The 20,933-nt window shown below is 38.4% G+C and overlaps 1 protein-coding gene across 1 annotated transcript; it reads right to left on the reverse strand.

The window, feature by feature from the left end:
* Positions 1-2,581: 2,581 nt before the first annotated feature.
* atp1b1b (ATPase Na+/K+ transporting subunit beta 1b) lies at positions 2,582-12,598 on the reverse strand. The gene is made up of 6 exons (XM_017717733.2): positions 12,357-12,598; positions 8,433-8,561; positions 5,351-5,506; positions 4,678-4,862; positions 4,375-4,458; positions 2,582-4,132 (listed from the first exon to the last, which is right to left on the reverse strand). The coding sequence occupies exons 1-6, from the start codon at positions 12,448-12,450 to the stop codon at positions 3,872-3,874; spliced, it is 909 nt and encodes a 302-aa protein (XP_017573222.1). The 5' UTR covers positions 12,451-12,598; the 3' UTR covers positions 2,582-3,871.
* Between the last annotated feature and the right edge of the window lie 8,335 nt (positions 12,599-20,933).

Raw genomic sequence — 20,933 nt, forward strand, 5'->3', positions numbered from 1 at the left:
GGAGTTATCACTTAGTATTAATATTTTCATGTGGGGATCCATTTTTCAAAAGGAAACGTCAGAAGCGCAAGAATTGATAACTTAGTATCAATCTGCCACCCTTAATGCTTTCTGTTACTGTACACGTGTTTTTGGAGGGAGGAATTTTGGAGAGTTTTGGATGGAGGGCATGCAATTGTTAACACAAAACTTGTTGAAGCATTTAGTCTGTTGCTGTTGACATGTAAAATCCAGACAAAGTAAGTGAACAGGTAACACATTACTGAAGTGCAGCATTCCTAAGGGTACAATGACACCTACATAAGCCTTTCATGACAACTGACATAAAACTACATAAACATTTATAAAGGCTTTTTTTATGAAAAGCACTGGCTGTCATAAAGGCTGCTTTTGTTGATTGAGATATTATTTCACCTCAGCAAGTGTTATGATAGCTAATGAAAAGTGAAATGATAGCTAATGCTTCTTGAAATAAGCCTTTATGAACATCTTTAAAGGTTTATGTCAAGGCTTACGAAAAAGTGTCTGTAAGGTTTGTGAAGCCTCATTAAAGTTGCCTTTCAGTGATGTGTTATCAGTGATTGTTTTGGCAATGTGCTTTGTAACATTAGTGACCAGTGCAAGCTGATATTGTCTCATTCCAATTGCAAGACTGGTTTTATTATCAGCAGTGGTGGACAGTAATGAAGTAAATGTAACTTGTTACTGTACTTAAGTCGTTTTTTATGTATCTTTACTGAAGTATTTCCATTTTAGGTGACTTTTTACTTTCACTCCACTACATTTCAAAGTCAGATATCTTACTTTTTACTCCACTACATGCGAAACCTGTTGTTCATTTTGGCTTATGTGTGTATAAAAACATAACAAGTCAAAACGAAAGAAGCAGAAGCAAGCGAACCAAGGTAGCATACCAGGAGCTTGTTTTGACCTGTTGGTCATATCGACCCAGTACAAGCATATGATTCAACGTCAATGCAACAGCATACAATTTTGGGACTATGGCCTATGACATAAATTATGGAACTAACCTAACTTTGTGTAAATAGACCACAATATAGAAATATGTACACATATGCAGTCGTGACTGAAGTGTCTTTTTTCTGAATTTATACAAACACTTTTTCATTCATAGTAAATTGGTTTAGGCTAGTTTATGTTTATGAACAGAGACCTACAGATGCAATATAATAAAGGAAAACTAATTTGTGAACCTGTGTTTAAAGCAAGTTTTTTATTAAAATTAAACTTAGTTACAAGTTGTATTAAGTTAATTCATTTTTTAGCACTTTTATTTTTTGTTACTTAAGTACATAGTGAAGGCAAATACTTTTACTCGATGGGGGTCTAAAGGGAGGACTTCTACTTTTACTAGAGTAATATTTTAGCTTGGGTATCTCTACTTTAACTCAAGTACATGATTTGCGTACTTTGTCCATGACTAATTATCAGTAGGTAAGTAGTGTGTATATAAAAGGGATTATGTTATGTTTGCAGAGTTTGTGGAGACATGCATCATAATGTTAGTGCCAGTTCTTAATCCAGCGCTGTGGAAACATAATTTTATTACCACAAATTCTATTGTTGGGTTTAGTGTGTGGATTTGGGAAAGGCAAAATAAAACCCTACACTTACTTGCAAGCAGGGAAAATCGTTCTGCTTTGAACAAAGAGATGGTAAAAATATATAAATATCACTGTCTATGAAATCTAAGAGATGCAATCACGTCACCTCTACTTCTGTTTTCCTTTAGCCTCCATTTGGCCGCTTCTGTTTAGAATAACATTAATGTTAATGGCCTTTTAATAGTGCTCCTGTGGTAGTAAGTGCTCTATTTTTAAGCTTTAAAGGGATAATACATTGTTTTCTGAAGATAGATACCGAAGAGCACCAAAGGGCTTTAAAATGGTGGCAGTTAATTTAATTTAAAAAATGTATGCCAATCCGAACTAGCTAGTTGCTGCACATGAGGTAAAAGAGACAGTGGAAAAATAATTAATCACAGCCAAAAAGGAACACCAACCACTTTGGTTCTTTAAGGGTATGAAAGTTGGACAATAAAAAAGTGGGGCTAACAATACCGATTAAACTTTGGTGTTCATGTTTCATGTACCTTGGATGGCAAAGAATACAAACAAATGGATCCTTGGATCAATCAAGCCTCAACTCAGTCCAAGCAAAAAACAAACAACTTTTTGGATTTTGGACATATTATGAGAATTGATTGGAAATTACAACAATGTTTGGAACAGTTAAATGTAAATTGAACAAGCCATAACAGCAGTAACAGGGGTTGGTATAGTGTAGTGGGTAACACTTCTGTGCTGTAGACTGGGGTTCAATCCCCCACCTGGGCAAGCACCCTATACTATACCAATAAGAGTCCTTGAGCAAGACTCCTAACACTACTTTTGTCTACCTTTGTAAAATGATCATATTGTAAGTTGCTCTGGATAAGAGTGTCTGCCAAATGCTGTAAATGTAACATGAATGATTAAGAAGGACAATGTGATGTTTCTCAGGTTCTTGGATTACCTCTTGAGCAGCATAAACAAACACATATCAACACTGAAAGCCAAGATGTTGTTACTTCTTATTTTATTCAGATTTTATTTGGTTAATTCTGTCCTGGGCCATGTTTCCCAAAAGCAGTGTGCAATTAATCTCAACCTCAAGTGTTTCAAGTCATACTTGCCCTACCATCTAGGAATGCTCTTTAAGTCATACTTTTGGGAAACCAAGCACAGAATACTTTCATCATTGGAGTTAAAGGGACTCATATGTATTATGGCAGATGTTTGATGGTAGACACTGACTGCACACATCTACAAAACATCCTACAGAATGGGGCATCACAATGATTTTGATGATTCAAATAGCTCCAGTATAATGGTTTTGGTATTAGTACACACAAAAATTTCCTGCAGAAAATAACCATGTGCAATTACAGAAATGTATCTCCTTACATAAATGGTTAAAACATTCTTTCTGGTACACCACATTATGTGATGTCTTCAGTTAAGACCAAAGGCAGGCAAATAAGAAAAAAAAATACAAACATAAGACACTTAACATCAGTACTTACAATACAGCTAAGACAGTTTTCATTTTTAAAGGCAATATCTACATACATTCAGAGATAAAATCAAAAAGAAATATTATTCTTCCCGATTGTAATGATTTTTAAAAACGAACAGAAGTGTAAAAGTCTACACGTAACTATAACTGAAAGAAGCAGAGAACGAATGTGAACACCTATAAAATACCGGCAAATGCAAAATGGTACAGTTTTTGTGCATTCAGTGAGTAAGAATACATACATATATGCACAGTTGACAAATAAAGCTTGATCACACATGGCTTGGCTTGGAACAACCTACATATGCAACTACCGTGCATTGTTAAAGTGGAGGAAAAACCACACATGGTAGCAATACAGTAATAGAGGGACAAACCTGTACTGACTACATTCATAGTGGACTTACAATGAATGTATATGTCCCTTAGATCATAGACTGTTTTCATGTATTAGTAGAATAACATATGCTATGGCTAGTCCTCCAGGCATTTACATTCTAACCCTATACAGAAGCAGAAAAGCTTGCATTGAAGCAGACAGATAACGTTAGGTCCCACATGAAACGGTTTATTACAGACTAGTTTTTGAAACCCTTTTTAACCTCTGCTAAACTATCCAGAAAGGCCACTTTCTGACGTGAGACACTTATATATTGATAAACTGTAGCGCTTCCCCTTGGTGAGAGACTCTGGAAGACCAGCAGAAAAAATTAGACTGGTGCCTGCGTATCTCAAGTCAGAAGATGATCCTTAAAACTGGGAGAGAGTGAAGGTGCTGCACTCATGACAGAGGTCAATAGTTGTTGACTGTAATTTTAATATCAAAACGTCCCTGGTAGCGGTCCTTGTCACTGTACTGAATGTTCTCGCCAAACACTTTGCACTCAATCCGGAGCTCATAGTTCATGGTTATGTTGACAAACTGGATGGCAACCAGAGGCTGTAGGTACTGTGGGTGCAGGAGTTTGCCATAGTAAGGGTAATACTGCAGAGGAAACCCTCCTCCAATACCATAGTACCTCACCTCCCCAAGCTTACCTTCGTCCTCTTCTCTCTAAAAAAAAAGTTTAGGAGAACGGAAAGGAGAACACATGCTGAGAACTTATCCTAAAATCTGTGTGAAAGGTAAGCATATCAAGAATTCTTCATTCTTTACATGAAGATCCAGTAAATGCTTGCTGAAGAACATGACCACACATATTCAAACCATTCCAGAAACAAGCCTGTGCTCTTAAGGCAGAATCAAAAGAAGTGGTGAGCTGTATTTGTGAGATTATGACAAGTTATTCAGCTTACCTTATTGTGGCAGTACAGAGGGATAACATTGGGCTGGACTTTGTGCTGGGCGTCTTCTGGGATAGATTCATTGGACTGTGGAGGCTAGTTAGTTGTTAGATAAAACATATAATTAATTCAGTGTAAGCTGCTGTATCTGTAGTAGTTTACCTGTAGCATCTATTTGCACTTTTACAGAAGTATAATCAAGGTAGTCAATGTCACAGCTTCACAATCTAAATATCATAAAATGTATATGCATATTTTTATTTATACCCAATTCCCTTCATTCTAGGATTGAATTAGTTCCAAGAAACTACCTACCTTTGGTCTGAAATTCACAATCCTATTGAGCTTGACAATCAAGCAGGGCTTCCCATCGCTGAAGCCAAAATCTTTGTCCTCAACACCCGAGCAAGGCCCAAGAAGACTCCTTGAGAATCGACAGGCCTTTCTAACACCAATTTCACTCTCCAGATCTCCCCTGTGCTTGTATTCATCTGGTTGTTCTGAGAAGAGAAAGAAGAAAAGGAACCTAATTAGTTAATCATGCAACATCAAGGCAGTGAACTAAAAAAGTAGATGAAAGGCATAATAAGGTGCCATATCCTGTATATAATATTATATAAAGGGTTGAAAGTTCTGACAGAGCACATCAAGGATGGCTGAGGGTCTCAATGCAACAAACTAAGTTCAGATCGGTTTCTGATCACAAATTACTTTGTACTTTTACAAATTACTTTTAAATCCTTCATTTCAAAGTGCTACCATTTTACACAATTTAATCTTCAATCTTAAATGAGTAACCAGTTGCTTTTAATGAACCAACATTGACAATTTTATATGTATTATATGTATCCTTCAATACTGGCACAGATTCCCTGAAGCATGAAAATGTCTACGTGGCTATTATAGTGCAGAAATCATCAGCATATGTAATTTGGATGTAACTAATGTCAGACATTTTCATTGTTTGGAACTGTCTATGGCTCTTTACCTCCACAGTCTTCAAACTTCATTTGGTCTCTTTGTTTTTCCTCATTGTAAGCGTCCACAAATTCTTTCATGGACTTTGTGTATTTCAAATATGTCTCCACGTCATTCACGCTGAAGGTCAGCTCTGATTTGTCTGAACGAGGGGAGTGGGTAAGGCCTGGATACAGATAAAGAGCCCAAATTAGGAAATACTCCTTCATGTTACAATTTCAGGTTTAAGAAATAAAAACACCAAATAGTTAACAATTCTGTAAAAAAAAAAAGACTTCACTGGTAACACATCTATAAAACACATAAAACACTGTAATAAAAAAATGAGCTGCACTAGAAGATGTCTATTTTGTTACTGATTTTTGTAACATTTACACTATATAAATATTCATTCATCAATGCACCACAGAACAACAGTTTGCATTTTCAACTACCTGGCTGAGTTATAGGTTTTCTTCAATATTTTACAGTAAACTTAGCAGAGTAAAAACTGTCATGTTATATGTTATTACCTCCAATAAAATTGGATTTAGTAGTGTTGGTGGATTTACTCTTTGCAGAGTGACATTATACAGTGTGCAAAAAGACATATCTTGTTGATTTTCTGAGTGAAAGAGGTAAACACAGACTTTGCCAAAAATGTATTTAAAAAAATAGAGCATTTAACATGTTAATGAACAGGTACTTTATATTTATTTAAAAAGTCACTATTTTCTACCACTCCTTGGGCTGATAGCTTACATAGCTTACAAACACTTTTTGTAGGCAGCTCAGTCTTTCTATAAGTTTTCACCAACTCTTTGTCGCAGAATACTCCCAGTTTTGTGATATTCTTGGGCACTTGGTCTCGCATGCACATCATGTTTAAAATCTAACCCTAAGATTTTCAGTGATGTTCAAGTCAGGAGATTGTGAGTGCCATTGCAAAAGCATAGTAGATTTTCATGTTTTGGATCAATGTCCTGCTGTTAAGGAAACCTGCTTTTAAACTTCAGGTTCTTGATTGACTGCATCACATTTGCTTCCAGAATTTACAATATTTAATTGAATCAATTCAATTTAATTGAATTCAATTCTATAATATTTTCTATGCCACTGGCTGCCACAAAACCCAAAGCACAATGGATCCCACCCTATGGTTAATAGTTGGCAAGATGTTATTTTTATCAAGCGCTGCTCCTTTTTTATTGTGGCCAAAAAGTTCCATATTTACTTTAACAGCCCACAGCACTTTTTTCCAAATGTTTCTGGCTTACCCAGATGTTTTGTTTACTTGTAGACGCTGACAGTTTTGATGAGATTGCATATAAGGTTTTCTTCTCATTACTCTTCCATGCAGATCAGGTTTGTTCAAGCAGGGCTATGCCACTCTTGTTTTGCCTAAAACTGTACTTCAATTTCTTTTTATTTTCATAACATTATACACAAAGTACAAATTATGAAAAGGGATGGTGTCAATACTAATTGCAATTGCTATGTATGATGAGGTTACAATGTCCATATGAACTAATTCTGCTTTATTTGACTAAATTTAAATGGCCAAATTCAATTGCTACAAAAACAACTTATTTTTCTAAATGTGGGAAATTTTGAAAAAAACAAAACACTATATATCCTCATCTGAATCAAAGGTAAAATAATTGCACTTATATATAACAAATAAATTGAAAAATCTTCCTGTGTAGTTCATAAATGTGCAATAAAGGGCAATAAAAGCTTGTTTTTTTGTTTGGCTCACTCTTGGCAATGCCATTGGTACAGCCATTTCACAGATCTTGCTCCCCCACTACCATCATTATTAAACCAGGAGAGCATCACAAGGAGACTTGAATGTCTGCCAGATGGAAATCTTCCCTGACCAAGGTAAGCTAAAGCTCAAGCATTTGATCTATATGTTGTTTGAGTCCCTTACCTGGCTGAAGAACATTCAGATATCATGATCGTTCAATTGTAACTGGGTTTCTGAAATAAGAATGGACTGTTTATAATATGAACAGTGTAATATTAATGTTGACTCTGTACTCCAGCAGAGTACAGAAATTAAGCGATGTCTGTGCAGATAACGTGTAGATCGTCAGCCTTAATTTTATGCTATTTAGTGTTAGACCAAGTGAATCATATAGGAATTGTCTCCACATTTATCTAGAAAGGTCTCCCCATTTAATGTGGCCCATTTCAGTTCCTACTTGGTTCGGGGCCTTTTAACTTCAGACTGGGATTCAGGTTGGGTGATTGAACTAGCCACTTGAAAACATTCCACAGCTTACCTTGGTATCATGTTTTGGATTGCTGTCCTGCTGAAAGATGAAGTAATATCCACTATGTTTTAAACCATTAGTTGGATCTGAGTCATTAATGTTTTTGTACATTTTAGAATATTACTTGTTACTGCCTAAAAGGTTCCAAAATAGTTCCTGGCTACAAATGAACTTGTTCACTATGACATACGTCTGATAATGTATTCTTTTTCACTCCCTTTTAATATTGTCTATGTATAGTATGTTTTTATTTTTAATTGTTATACTCTGTACTGTTACCTTGTGGTCTTGAAAGGTGCATCTTAAATAAAATGTATTATTAAGAGTATATACCATATACTGCATGGTACTCCTCATGTTAGTATAGAACAAAGTATGCAACAATTACAATCATGTACCATGGACAGCAATATACTGAATCATGCTACAGGGTAGAGACAAGACTAGACTCTGCGAACATCAAGGGTCATAACCTGCCAGGGGCTAAGATTCTAAGAGCCCATCTAAGTCCCCATTTAGCAATTATGTGATGTAGTATCACAAAGAAAGCTCTGGCTGCATACTGAATATTAGGCCAGAGCAATACATCATTTGGGTATGTTTGTCATACTACGGAAATTCATCTTGGTCACATACTGCATACTACTTAATACTTTCTGTCACAGTCAGTGCATGAGTAGCATGTAGTAGGCTATTTCAAACAAAACCTTATATTAAACCTGCTCTCTAGGGAATACAAATGTCCCATGGAACACAGAACGACGGATATTGTCCCAGGACATGAAGGGAATGCTATGTGCTGTCACTGAGGAGCTGCAACAAAAGAGCTTTTACCTGGAGGAGCAATTCTGTCCTGCCAGGTGGGTTTGTAGTTACTCAAGGTGAGAAGCATAGCCTGGATGGTGCCAATGAAGATTCCAGCCAGGCAGCCATAAAAGATGACATAGAACAGAAGGATTTTGGCTGTGGAGAGAGAGAGAGAGAGAGAGAGAGAGAGAGAGACACAAGAACTGTAAGAATTCTGTGTATTTTCACTTACACCAGGTCCCTCAACATCCTATGTTGCATGTGGAAATCATACGAAGAAAAATAAAACAAATTTAAGGACCACATCCATGCTTTAAAAGAATGATTTGAATAAAAATGTAATTTGCAAAATGTTGAGGCTAAGGCAGCTAAAAGCAGTCCATGTCACACAAAACTTTTTCCATTAATTCCAAATCTTCATACTTGCTTTAATTTACATTGTTACGCTGTGTGTTGGCTAACATAGACTTAATTTTTTGATTTTTGAAAAGGCATCCAAAGCAATGTTACCACCCATTTAAAAAAAGTTGGGATGCTGTGCAAAATGTAAATAAAAACAAAATGTAACGATGTGCAACTTTTTAAAACTCTGTACATTTCAAATTTAATTCAAATATTACAAAGACAACATACCAACTTATTGTTTTAATCTATTTTGAATTTAACACCAGCAACAAGTTTTAAAAAAAGTGGGACAGGGGCATGTTTACCACTGTTGCCTCACCTGTTCCTTTAACAACACTCTGTAAGTATTTGCGAACTGAGATAACCAACTGCTGTAGTTTTGAAAGTGAAATGTTTTCTTATCCTCACTTGTATTCTTTGTTGTATTTTTTGTTTTATAATGTGCCAAATGTTTTCAGTGGGTGACAGGTGGACCCACTACAGAATTGTGCCTGGTTTTACTGCAGCACTGTCTGAGGGCCCCTGATGGCCCTAATCACAGCCATCTAATCCAATGCCGGTATTCAGCCTTGACTCTTGCATACAGAGATTTCTCTGAATCCTATGAATCTTTTAATATTATCATGTACTGTAGATAATGAAACCCCCAAGTTCTTTTGGTATTTTACATTGATAAACGTATATACATTATGCAAAAAAAGTTATTGCCTACATATACAGTACTGCTTGTGGAAGCCTTAGTGGATTGGCTTTGGTAGAAAAGGAAGAACTATTGCTTTCTTTTTTCATAATGAGAAGACCCCAGATGGCAGGAGCATCACTGGGCCAAACTTAGTGCTCCAGTAATAAAGCTGAACTGCTGTCTTGTGATAACAGCGCTGATGGTTACTTGAGAATTACTTGAGAGCTCTGTACTTTTTAATGGGTTGGGAAATGATGGTGGTGCCATGTAGGACACAGTCTTAATATATTAAATGCAAATATTTTTACCATGTTTGTTATTTCAATAGCATTTTTGAAAACTGAAAACTAATGCATGGCATGTACATTTATTTTCTTATTTGACATAAAGGTGTTTCCACCTGTGATTAATGCAAATGTTATTCTCCTTTGTCAATCTTTTAAAGGATGAGTGTTTGTCCTGTTTCTGTGTTTTGTATCTGATGAAGGTCATGTTAGCTGAAGTGTGCATGGTAGTTCAGTTAGTATTTATTAAAATAAAAATCCATTTTAAGATAAAGATTTTACATAACAAATCATTTAGACTTTATTTCTCTTCATATTCTGCATTCAATATTTATGCACTCACTATGTTAGAAAGGCATCCTACATCTCCAACTGTACAAACAAGCAGGCATATTCCCCATTACTAAAGGACGCAAATTTATCCATTATTCATTCATATTTATTATTATTCATTCATATATTCATATTTATCCATTTATCAGTTTCACCAGCCCTTTGTCAGTGTAATACACATATTACCAGCTACACCACATGTGGCTGTGTAGCAATGATAAGCAGCTGATGAAACCAGCACCATTAAGTGGGCTTTTTTTCAATTAGACATGTTTAATCTGCTGCGTTTGCAACAAACTCAGGGCTTTTATAATGAAGCTTTCAACTTTACATAAAACTGTATATGACTGAAAATAAACGTTTAAACTAAAGATGGCACAATATCACTTTTCTTTTCCAATACCAATAGAGGTATTGAAACCTTAGCCGATACTGGTACCAACCTGATATTTTTCCTTTAAAAACTACTAAGCTTAAATGAACTGTCTTTCAGTTCTCTTAAACTGAGCTTCTAGAAGTAGGCCCAAGTACTGAAAATGCTTTCTTTTGGGACATCAATTGGGCCAGTCTGCTGTCCTCCACAGAGTGACATCTATAAATAATGACAAAGAAGTGTTTTAAATAAAAACATATGAGCCCTTTCTTGTGCTTTGGAACCAGTGAAATTGATTTTTCTTTCTGTAATTCAAAGAACCCTTTAAATGTATACTGCAGTGAACAGCACAATCAGCAGACAATCGTTACATGAGACGCAAACTGATGCTACATTCTGATCAGACTCAAATACATTCCAATGCTGTGCTCTTTTCATTAGCATTAATAAAGTGACACACTGCCTTCAGCAGCTCCAAGATTAGGAATGCTGCAAGAACTAAATCAGTGTCACAAGCTTCGCATGGTATGACATTGTGAAAGTCATCTTGGGTGTAATTTATTTCTATTAAGAATTATTTTTTTAAATTAATGGGACTTCCAATAGTAAGTTAATGGAGCAATAATCTGTATTTTATGTTTTAGATCAATTTATAATTTGAAATTCAAATAACTTCATAAACTCAAATAACTAACCATAAATAAATTTTATCGCAGCCCTTTGCATCAAAAATACTTGAAGGCATTTTCATTATACACAATATTTGATACATATACATAATGCATTATAGTTCCTGAAAATTACATCAAATATATGTATAGTGCTATCAGCACTATGCATAGTTATATATATATGCATATATATGACAGAAATTCCTTAAATCCATGAGGGCGGGACGATGGTCACGTTTCTGAATGTAGCTAAGCAGAGGCAAAAGCACTATAATCAATGAGATGCTATTATGGGCTCTCAGGGATGTCGGATCCCCGGTCGGTGTGAAACGTTAGATGAGCAGTGTCGTTCCCAAGACCCAAAAGAGTAGGCCTTTCACCTTGAGTCACCTTGGACAATGATGCATTTTTAACCCTTTCAGTGTGGAGCACGTTATTAATAAACAGCATGCATGTTTAATGACAGATATGTGGAACAGTTTCCATGTGGAGACATGCGTTTGCTCCCCCCGGGCTACAGATCTGCGCTTTTAGCAGACTGCTGTTCCACTCAAGGAGGTCATATGATTTTCAAGTTTTCCTGTATTAATGCACGAAAACCGCTTGCTGCAAGTAACCAACGCATCTAACCACTTTTATAAAAGAGAACGAAGCGTTCTCCTTTAGTGAGACCAGTCCTCTCCACTAGCCCGCTGCTGTCCCTTTGATGACCTTTCTGCCCTCGGTGTACATCACATAGCGACAAGCGCAAATCATAGCCAAACGATTTTTATTCTCGCCCAAAAAAACCTTAAAACAAATAGACAGAAAGCTCTGGCTGTGCCGTTCGGTTTGAGACAGATGGGCATCCGACGGATGACAACGGAGCGACAGGGCCGACTTTAAAAGGTGATGAAGCACGTTAGGTCTGTTAAATAAATGATGCTACCACATCACAGTTCAGCCAGACTGCCTTTCATTTTAATCAGCGCATCAGTTAGCCGGCTCGTCACTGATCGCCTAAGTCCGTGAAACGTTTGCTGCAAAGTCAAATCTAACAGGTTGCATCGTGACGAGACGGGAGGCAGACGGGAGGCAGACGGTAGGCGCTGGAATGACGGTGTTCCGAGCACTCAGACAGACCGTTTAACAACCACATCATCCCACAATGTTTGGAAACAAACGTTAACCGAAACTGACGCAGCCTCGAAGATATATACTTACCCCAACTACCACCAGTGCGCCCGAGCAGCTCCCTCGTCTCTGAATTCCACAGAAACTTCTTCCAGCCTCCGTCATCTTTATTCTGAACAGGCATGTTTAGACGGGCGTTTAATTTGGTCTGCTAAGTGCCCTGGCTCCTTCCTTCCCTGGAATCACTATAGTCACTGCGCCCTTCGGTGGAGCACTGTACACCCCAGGACATGGAGCAGCACCCGGCTCTCTGCAAGGTGCCCGCGCCATATATCCATCCCTGTACGCAGACACGCCCACAGTCCCCCAGACTCCTCCCTGCGGTTCTGCCGCAAATCACAAATCGACATTCCAGCCACGTGACGGGGGGTCGGGCGGGGGGAGCGCTTTACTACAGCGATGCGTCGATGAAAACGTAAATGCCTCTTTTGTCAGTAGTGCGGCGTGAGGAGAGGCTTTTCATGTCTCATGACGTAAATGCAATGAGGGGTTCAGAAGCAGCGTGATGTGGTCTGGTGTCGTTGCGTTGAGCGGAGAAAACTATTTCTATTCTAAATCACGTACAGTTAATACTTACGGTCGAACGCAAAAGTTTGGGCGCCCCTGGAAATGACACGACGATTTAATAAGTGAAAATAACACATCCTGTACAGAGAACTCACGTCTCCACATTCCAGCGCACACTTATTCGCTGAATTTAACATATAACAAGAACGATAAAAGGGGGCCTGTGCAAAAGTATGACACATTTCATCTGTTATGTTTGACCCCCCCCCCCTAAATCGAACTCAGCAAATCAAGAGAAATTTTGAAGAATTTTCTGTATATATCAGCACATTTCATGCACACTCTCTTCTCAAACCCTGAGCTTTCCTGCTCCTATTTCACTTTTACTGACAGTCTTTTCATTCATTTTATCGTGTGTCCTTTTTGTCCCACGGAGCTGGAAGAATCAGAAGATACAGCACCTTTCTTGTTCTAAGTTTTCTGGCTTTCTTACTAATCAGCCAACGAAACCTGGCCACTCTGTGACCTCAGTGAATGCATAAACGTTTAGCACTCTTAGCACTCAAGACCACTTTTGGTACGTGGATGACAGACTTGCTTCCTTTGCTCAACCCCAAAATTTTTTTTCAGTACTTACAAATTGGACAGTATGTTAAAAATCCAGTTTTTAATCAAAGGGCCATGCTTTTATAAGCTGTTCTTCTCCTGTCTAGTTTCTTGCGTCATCTCTGCTTTCACACTGTCTGTGACCATCTTATTGAAACATGGACCATGAAAAAAGCATTGCCTGAGAAAATATGTAACTACAGTTTATCCATAACACATCGTCAGATATGAACTCACTCGGTTTTAAGAGTCTACAGGCTGAAACATGTAGTTCAGTTTTCCCACACTATGATAGATGTATTTGAGGTAACTCTGTCTATTGTGGTTCTGTGCTATGATACATGACTACTACAGGAGCATTTTAACAGTTTTTTTTTAAATGTTTAGGAGAAATATCTCCTAGGACCATAATTTAGCAATTTTTTTGATGTTGTGGCACAACGTTCCTCTTCCCATACATACAAAAACAGGCTGCGGTGGTTAGCATGTGATAGCTACAATGTTATGCCATTAAAATTTTGTCATGATACAAATGGAACAATTGCACTCTTGCAAATCAAAATCATGAAATCCTTTTATGATACATGGAGATCTTTTTGAATATTTTTAAATAGGCTTAGATTATAATGCTAGGCCTTGTCTGGTCCCATAAGATTTGTCATTTTGCTTCTCAAAGCTCCTGGGATAGTTTGACAGCCATATCTCTTTTCCTATATTTATTTCTTTATTGTTTGTTGCCCCTCCCCCTTTTTCTATGTTACTTTGTCACCTTTCTGTATGCTATTTTGCCTTAATTTACCCAGCACCACCTATCAGAAGTAAAGAGCAAACAAAGCTGTAGTCATTTTAAAGCTGATGTGGAAGTAGAAGGAAAAACCTTGCTAAACCTTATATAGATGCAATATGTGCTTTACTTACAGATTTACAGGAGATGCCACTCCCGTTTTCCTGCTTTGGTGTCATGTTAGATAATCAGAGCAACCACTACAAGAAAACTCCACATATTTAAGAAGCTACAGTGCTTTTTAAGTGACTGGTCAGTGAAGTTACAGTAATTTTAAAGTAGGTATTTCTAAGCAGTTAAGTGTCAGTTTTGGGTATCATTTAAAAGTAATAAGACTTTCTGCAGTGCACCCTGCAATTTGGGTGAGCATGAGATGGTTAGCGTGCAGGTATTTCTTGGGAGAACTGTGCATTCACAATAAATGTGTGAATCTATATTGATGGATCTAGCCTTGATGGTTGGTTACTGCACCCTATTGTGTATGTGGTGTTGCACTGCATAGATGGCTTAATATGCGGAAGTGAAATTTCCCTGTTGTGCGATTAATAAGGGCCACTTAACTTAATTGGGGAGTGCAAGGAAGTTTGGAAAGAAACAGAAAAATTGCTGGAGGTGTAACAAAAACTTTCATTATTTGATATTTGCCACTAAAATCACTGATATAATAATCTACTATTCATAGATGACTTCTACAGCTGAATTATGAAGGCTACGTCATAATGTGCAAATGTTTCTTTAGCACCAAACTGAAATTATGAACAAGCAAGAAAAAATTAAGCGTCTAAGCATTGGTTCTATCATCAGGAGATTGCGAGTTCAATCCCTGGTGATGCTACAGTTATCTATAGCCGGGGGTATTAGAGAACACAACTGGCTTCACTCTCTCTGGGTAGGTAGGATTGCACCCCCCCCATCACTCAGTGCTAGTCAGTGCAGGCGTCTGTTAGTTGACGTAACAGATCTGGCAGTTGGCACTTTCCTGCGAGCACGTTTGGCTGGGGGAGTCCTAACTAGCAGGTGGAATGGAGACGACTAAATTTGGGAGAAAATTGGGTAAAGAGTATAATAAAGAGGGCATAACCTCAATAATTTTAGAGTAGTACATTCGCATGTTACAGCTGTTTACTGCGAAATCCTCCAGATTCAAAGCCTCTGTGATCAAAATTACATTACTAAGGCACAGTGTAATTAGGAGAGAAAATAAATGTAAGACTCAGGACTGTCCAATGTTCCTACTAAAGTACAAATAACTGTACAATAAAAGTAAAGAGTTTTTATCTGAAAAATACTTTTTTTTAAAAAAGCATGAACAGGTTTTCACAGTTGCATAATTTACACACTTGTGTTTTTTTGTGGTTGTTTATAGTATTTTCTGAAAGCACCACTGGCAGCAATTACACCCTTTTCTCTAATTTCTTTGTGCAAGACCTCTTAAGGTCAGATTGGATGGGGAGCATTGTCATATTTCTGTTTTCAGGTCTCTCCAGAAGTGTTCAGCCAGGTTCAAGACCAGGCCCTGGCCCACTCAAAGATAATCATAGACCTCTCCCAATGCTACTTTTGTGTTGTGCTGTCTTTGTGTTTTGGATCATTGTTATTTTGGATGGCAAACATTCACCCTAGTCTGAAATTCTGAGCAAGTTCTTGGCAAGGATTTTTTTTTGTACTTTGATCTGTTTATTTTTCCTTCAGTCTTCCTCAAAAAACATTCTCATAGCATGGTCCCACCACTATATTTCACAACAGGGATGGAATTGGCTCGGAAATGAGTAGCGCTTTGTTTCCACTGGATTTAACAATTGTCACTCAGGCCAAAGAGTTTAGTTTTAGTTTCATCAGCTGGTAGAAATCATCTGATTGGTGGATTGCTGCACAGATAGTTATTCTTCTGACCAGGTTTTCCCATCTCCAAACACAACCTCTGGAATTCTGTTAGACTTGTAGGTCTTTGGTCATCTCCCATATTAAAGTCTTCTCTCCAGGTTGCTCAGGCTGGCTGAACGACCAGGTGAACGACACCAGGAGTCTTGGTGGTTCTGAATTTACCACAGATGAACTTTAATGACATTGTAGAAACATCTCAGTGATAATCAGTGAAAATAGGATGCACAATTTACAGTGCCACAGCAAATCAAATAAAATTTATTTGTATAGAGATTTTTACAACTGATGTTGTTGCAAAGCAGCTACACAGAATTCCAGAAAAGACAGAGTTTTAACAAGAAGTGTAAAAAACCCCCTAGGTGACCAAGCCAGGGGCAACAGTGGCAAGGAAAAACTCCCTCACAACTGAGGAAGAAACCTCACCGGGGGGGGGGCCCATCCTCCTCTGGTCAAACTACCTACAAATGATTATACTACTAATATTAATAGCAGTAGTATTAGTAGCAGTACCAGCTAGGAGTCTAAGAAAACATCAGTGTAGCGTGGGCAGCTAGTCCAGGGCAGGTGGCGGTAGCTGGGGCGTGGGCAGCTGGTCTGAAGAGGGTAGCAAGAGGGCTCGACAGTCAGTCATCCTTCAGTGTCCGGCCGGATATGTGGGGGGTTGTATACTTGGAAAAAAGGCAGGAAAAGGGAATTAGTTTTATTCTGTCTGTTGTATGTAAAACAGGGAATGTGAACATTTACAGAGTGTGGCTAACGGCTCTGGCAGATCTGACTATGACAGCTTAACTAAAAGGAGAGAACCAGAAGGACACACAGACACGGCAGCACTCTGAAACAGTTTGGCATCCCTCCGCTCCACCGTCCACAAACCTGAGTGACCGCGTGCGAGCACCAGCGTCTCAGTTTACTATAATTCCCTGTGTCCATGGACCCCTGGATCTGCTGCCTTTATCTAAGGGGGGAACATTACCTACCAAAAGCTAAACTGAACAAGTGAGTTTTCAGCCTAGTCTTAAAGATTTAGACTGTGTCTGAGTCCCGAACATTTTCTGGAAGATCATTCCACAGTTTGGGGGCTTTATAAGAAAAAGCTCTTCCCCCAGCTGCAGCCTTATGAATTCTGGAAACTATTAATAAGCAAGCACTCTGGGATCTGAGTAGTCATGATGGCACGTAAAGGGAAATTTTTTTGCTGCTGAGCCAGGTGTAACTGGAAAGTCAGCGAGATTTAAAATTAAATCTGATAGTTTATTTCTTGCCAATTTTGGACCCAGAAGGAGAACCTCTGTTTTGTTACTGTTTAGTAGGAGGAAGTTCTGTAACATCCAGCATTTCACGTCTACACAGTTTACACAGTCCTCCATTTTCTTTAATCTGTATTTGTCATAACAATGAAAGTTAATGTCATGCTTACTTATAACTGTGCCTAATGGTAACATGTATAGAGTAAATAATAAAAAAAGGGAAAATATCCAGTGAGCGGCAGTTGTGTGGATGAAAATGTCTTGTTGATGTGAGAGGTCAGATGAGAATGGGCAGACTGGTTCAAGATGATAGAAAGGCAACAGCAACTCAAATAACAACTTGTTACAACCAAGGAATGCAGAATACCATCTCTGAATGCACAACACGTCGAACCTTGAAGAAGATGACCACACTGGGTGCCACTCCTGTTAGCTAAGAACAGGAAACTGAGACTACACTCACCAAAATTGGACAATAGAAGACTGGAAAAATGTTGCCTGGTCTGACGAGTCTCGATTTCAGCTGTGATATTCAGATGGTAGGGTCAGAATTTGGCATAAACATCATGAAAGCTTGGACCTGCGTTGTATCAATGGTTCAGGCTGGTTTTGGTGGTGTAATGGTGTGGGGGATATACTCTTGGCACACTTTGGGCCCCTTAGTACCAATTGAGCATCATTTAAATGCCGCAGCCTACCTGAGTATTGTTGCTGACCATGTCCATCCTTTTACGACCACATTGTACCCACAGTTGGCACAACAAAGCTTGCATACAACAGCTCTTGTCACCTTTATTCTCTATAAGCATTGTAAATGCTGGTTCCACACTTTAGTTATTATAAAATGCATAACTGCATAGAACAAAATGTATCCAAATCTTCTTAGGTGATTCAGAATGCAAATTAGATCTCCACTTGTCTAATAAATATATATTTTATAACAAAAATCAAAACATTACATTAAAAACACATATTGATTAACTAGTAACAATGGTATATATCAAGGCCTTGATTATATTAAACAATAAGTGAACAGTTGGTTCTTGTAGTTGACATCTTGGACGTGGACAGTGTGGGAAATATCCCCTGGTATTTTGATACTTGCTAAATTACTCACCACACCATTGCTCAGGCTAGCTTCACTGGCAACAAAATGTCTGGTTTAACAATTAAACAATGACATTTCCCTAAATTTGTATTTGAGCATCTATTTTCTCTAATGAACAGCACAACTTCATCCATCCATCCATCCATCCATTTTCTAAGCTGCTTCTCCGTCAGGGTTGCGAGGCAGCACAACTTCATAACAAGTTTATTTCCAGGGACCCCTCAGAATTTTGATTTTGAAACACTTGGGTTAATTAAGAGGTCTCAGATCCCTCAATATCCCTTGTATTTTGGCACCTTTGGTGATTCAAGGAGTAGAGGTCGTAAGGGTGGATGACTTCAAATATCTTGGGTCAACCATCCAGAGAAATGGACAGTGTAGAAAAGAGGTGAAGAAGAGGGTGCAGGCAGGATGGAGTGGGTGGAGACGGGTGTCAGGGCTGATGTGTGACAGAAGGATAGCAGCAAGAGTGAAAGGGAAGTTTTATAAGACAGTAGTGCGTCCTGCTATGATGTATGGTTTGGAGACTGTGGCTCTGTCTAAAAGACAGGAGGCTGAGCTGGAGGTGGCGGAGATGAAGATGCTGAGATTTTCGTTGGGAGTGACAAGGCTGGACAAGATTAGAAATGAGCAGATCAGAGGGACAGTGAAGGTGGAGCAGTTTGGAGATAAAGCCAGAGAGGCCAGGTTGAGATGGTTTGGACATGTGTTGAGGAGGAATAGTAGATATATTGGTCAAAGAATGTTGGAGATGGAGCTGCCGGGTAGAAGGAGAAGAGGTAGACCACAGAGAAGGTTTATGGATGTAGTGAAGGTGGACATGGAGATGGTTGGTGTAAAAGTAGAGGAGGCAGTGGATAGGGCAAGATGGAGGCAGATGATCCGCTGTGGTGACCCCTAAAGGGAGCAGCCGAAAGAAGAAGAAGAAGGTGATGGAAGCAATGGGGAAGAATCTGAGTGACTTTGAAATAGGGCCAAATCATTATGGCCAGATGATTGGGTTGGAGCATCTCCGAAATGGCAAGGCTTGTGGGGGGCTCTCGGTCAGTTCCCAAGCTCATCAAACCAAAGGGGCTGATTTTCTTTTACACTAAGTGAACTGCCACAAATCCAATTCATCCAATCCAATCCAGTGCTGCATGTTGCTGACCCCTCTTCTAGGCAATGCTCTGCTGGGAAACCTTTAGTTAGGCATTCGTGTGGATATTGAAATGTTCCCTGATGGCAATGGCCTTCTTCAGCAGGATTACACACATTGTTTGGAAATTGACAAGGTGTTGCACTGGTCTCCAGTCCAATGAAGAATCTGTGGGTTGTGCTGGAACAACAAGTCTGATCCATAGCTGATCCACGTCGCAGTTTATGGAACTTAAAAAATCTGCTGCAAGCTTCTTAGTACCAGCTACAACAGGACACCTTCAGAGGTCTTGTAGAGACAATGTCTTGGTGGGTCAGAGCTGTTCTGGCAGCACATAGGGGATCAATGGTATATTAGGCAGGTAGTCACAATGTTCTGGCTCATCTATGTATATGGCCAGGATGAATGAAATGTGGTTAAATCTTTTCTAGATATTATCTAAAAAATTTGGTACAGGAAGACCAAAGCACAAACTGAATAAAAAAAGGGGACAGATCAGAACTTCACACAACAATTGTGACTAAATCTATTTTGCACTATTTACATGTACACTAAATATGGATTACATAAAAAAATTGTAGAAGCAGTAAAGACGGTGCTTTGGAATTATGAGAAGATTACCAGAAGCACATTCTTCTGTGACCTGTTTAACTACATAAATCATGCATGTTACATTTACCTTGCTTTATTGTTGTGCCCTGATCCTCCCTACTTTCTCTCAGAAATGTTGCTATGGTACAGGGATGCAACTACAACAAAGTGGTTGGGTGCACTGGCCCTTCTACTAGGATATGATAATGGAGAGGGGCCTTGTGAAGGACGTGAAGAAGAAAAAGTAATGTGGTCAGGAACAAGTCTATTATTGATGTGCTCAACATTAGCCTCTTTTTAAAGTCTGTACACTACTTTTTTAAAGTTTAAGCTGCCTGATGTACTCATACAACTACTGCCATATTTCATGATGCTGGAGTCATGTAATCCTCAGTACCAGAGGCACAACTAGGATGAATGGACTATATTGCTAATTTTCTTTTTGATTCAATACCAAGTAATACCAATGCTAATATCCCAATACCAATACTGATAGCGATATTGATTAAGAGGGGACATATTTGATTTCTACAGTGAAAACTAGCTAAAAAGTGTACACTAAAAATGATTAGAAAGCTGTACCATTGACCTTTGTGTGTATGTGTGTGTGTGTATGTGTGTGTGAGAAGCAGAGAAAGAGGGTCAAAGGGAAAGTATTTCAAATGCTATGCTTTTCTTCTTTTTACCATCAGTTTTAAATTTCATATTTGTATTCAGCTGTTTAAAAACTCATATTGATATT

The sequence above is a fragment of the Pygocentrus nattereri genome, chromosome 12 (genome assembly GCF_015220715.1).
Source record: "Pygocentrus nattereri isolate fPygNat1 chromosome 12, fPygNat1.pri, whole genome shotgun sequence".
NCBI lineage: Eukaryota > Metazoa > Chordata > Actinopteri > Characiformes > Serrasalmidae > Pygocentrus > Pygocentrus nattereri.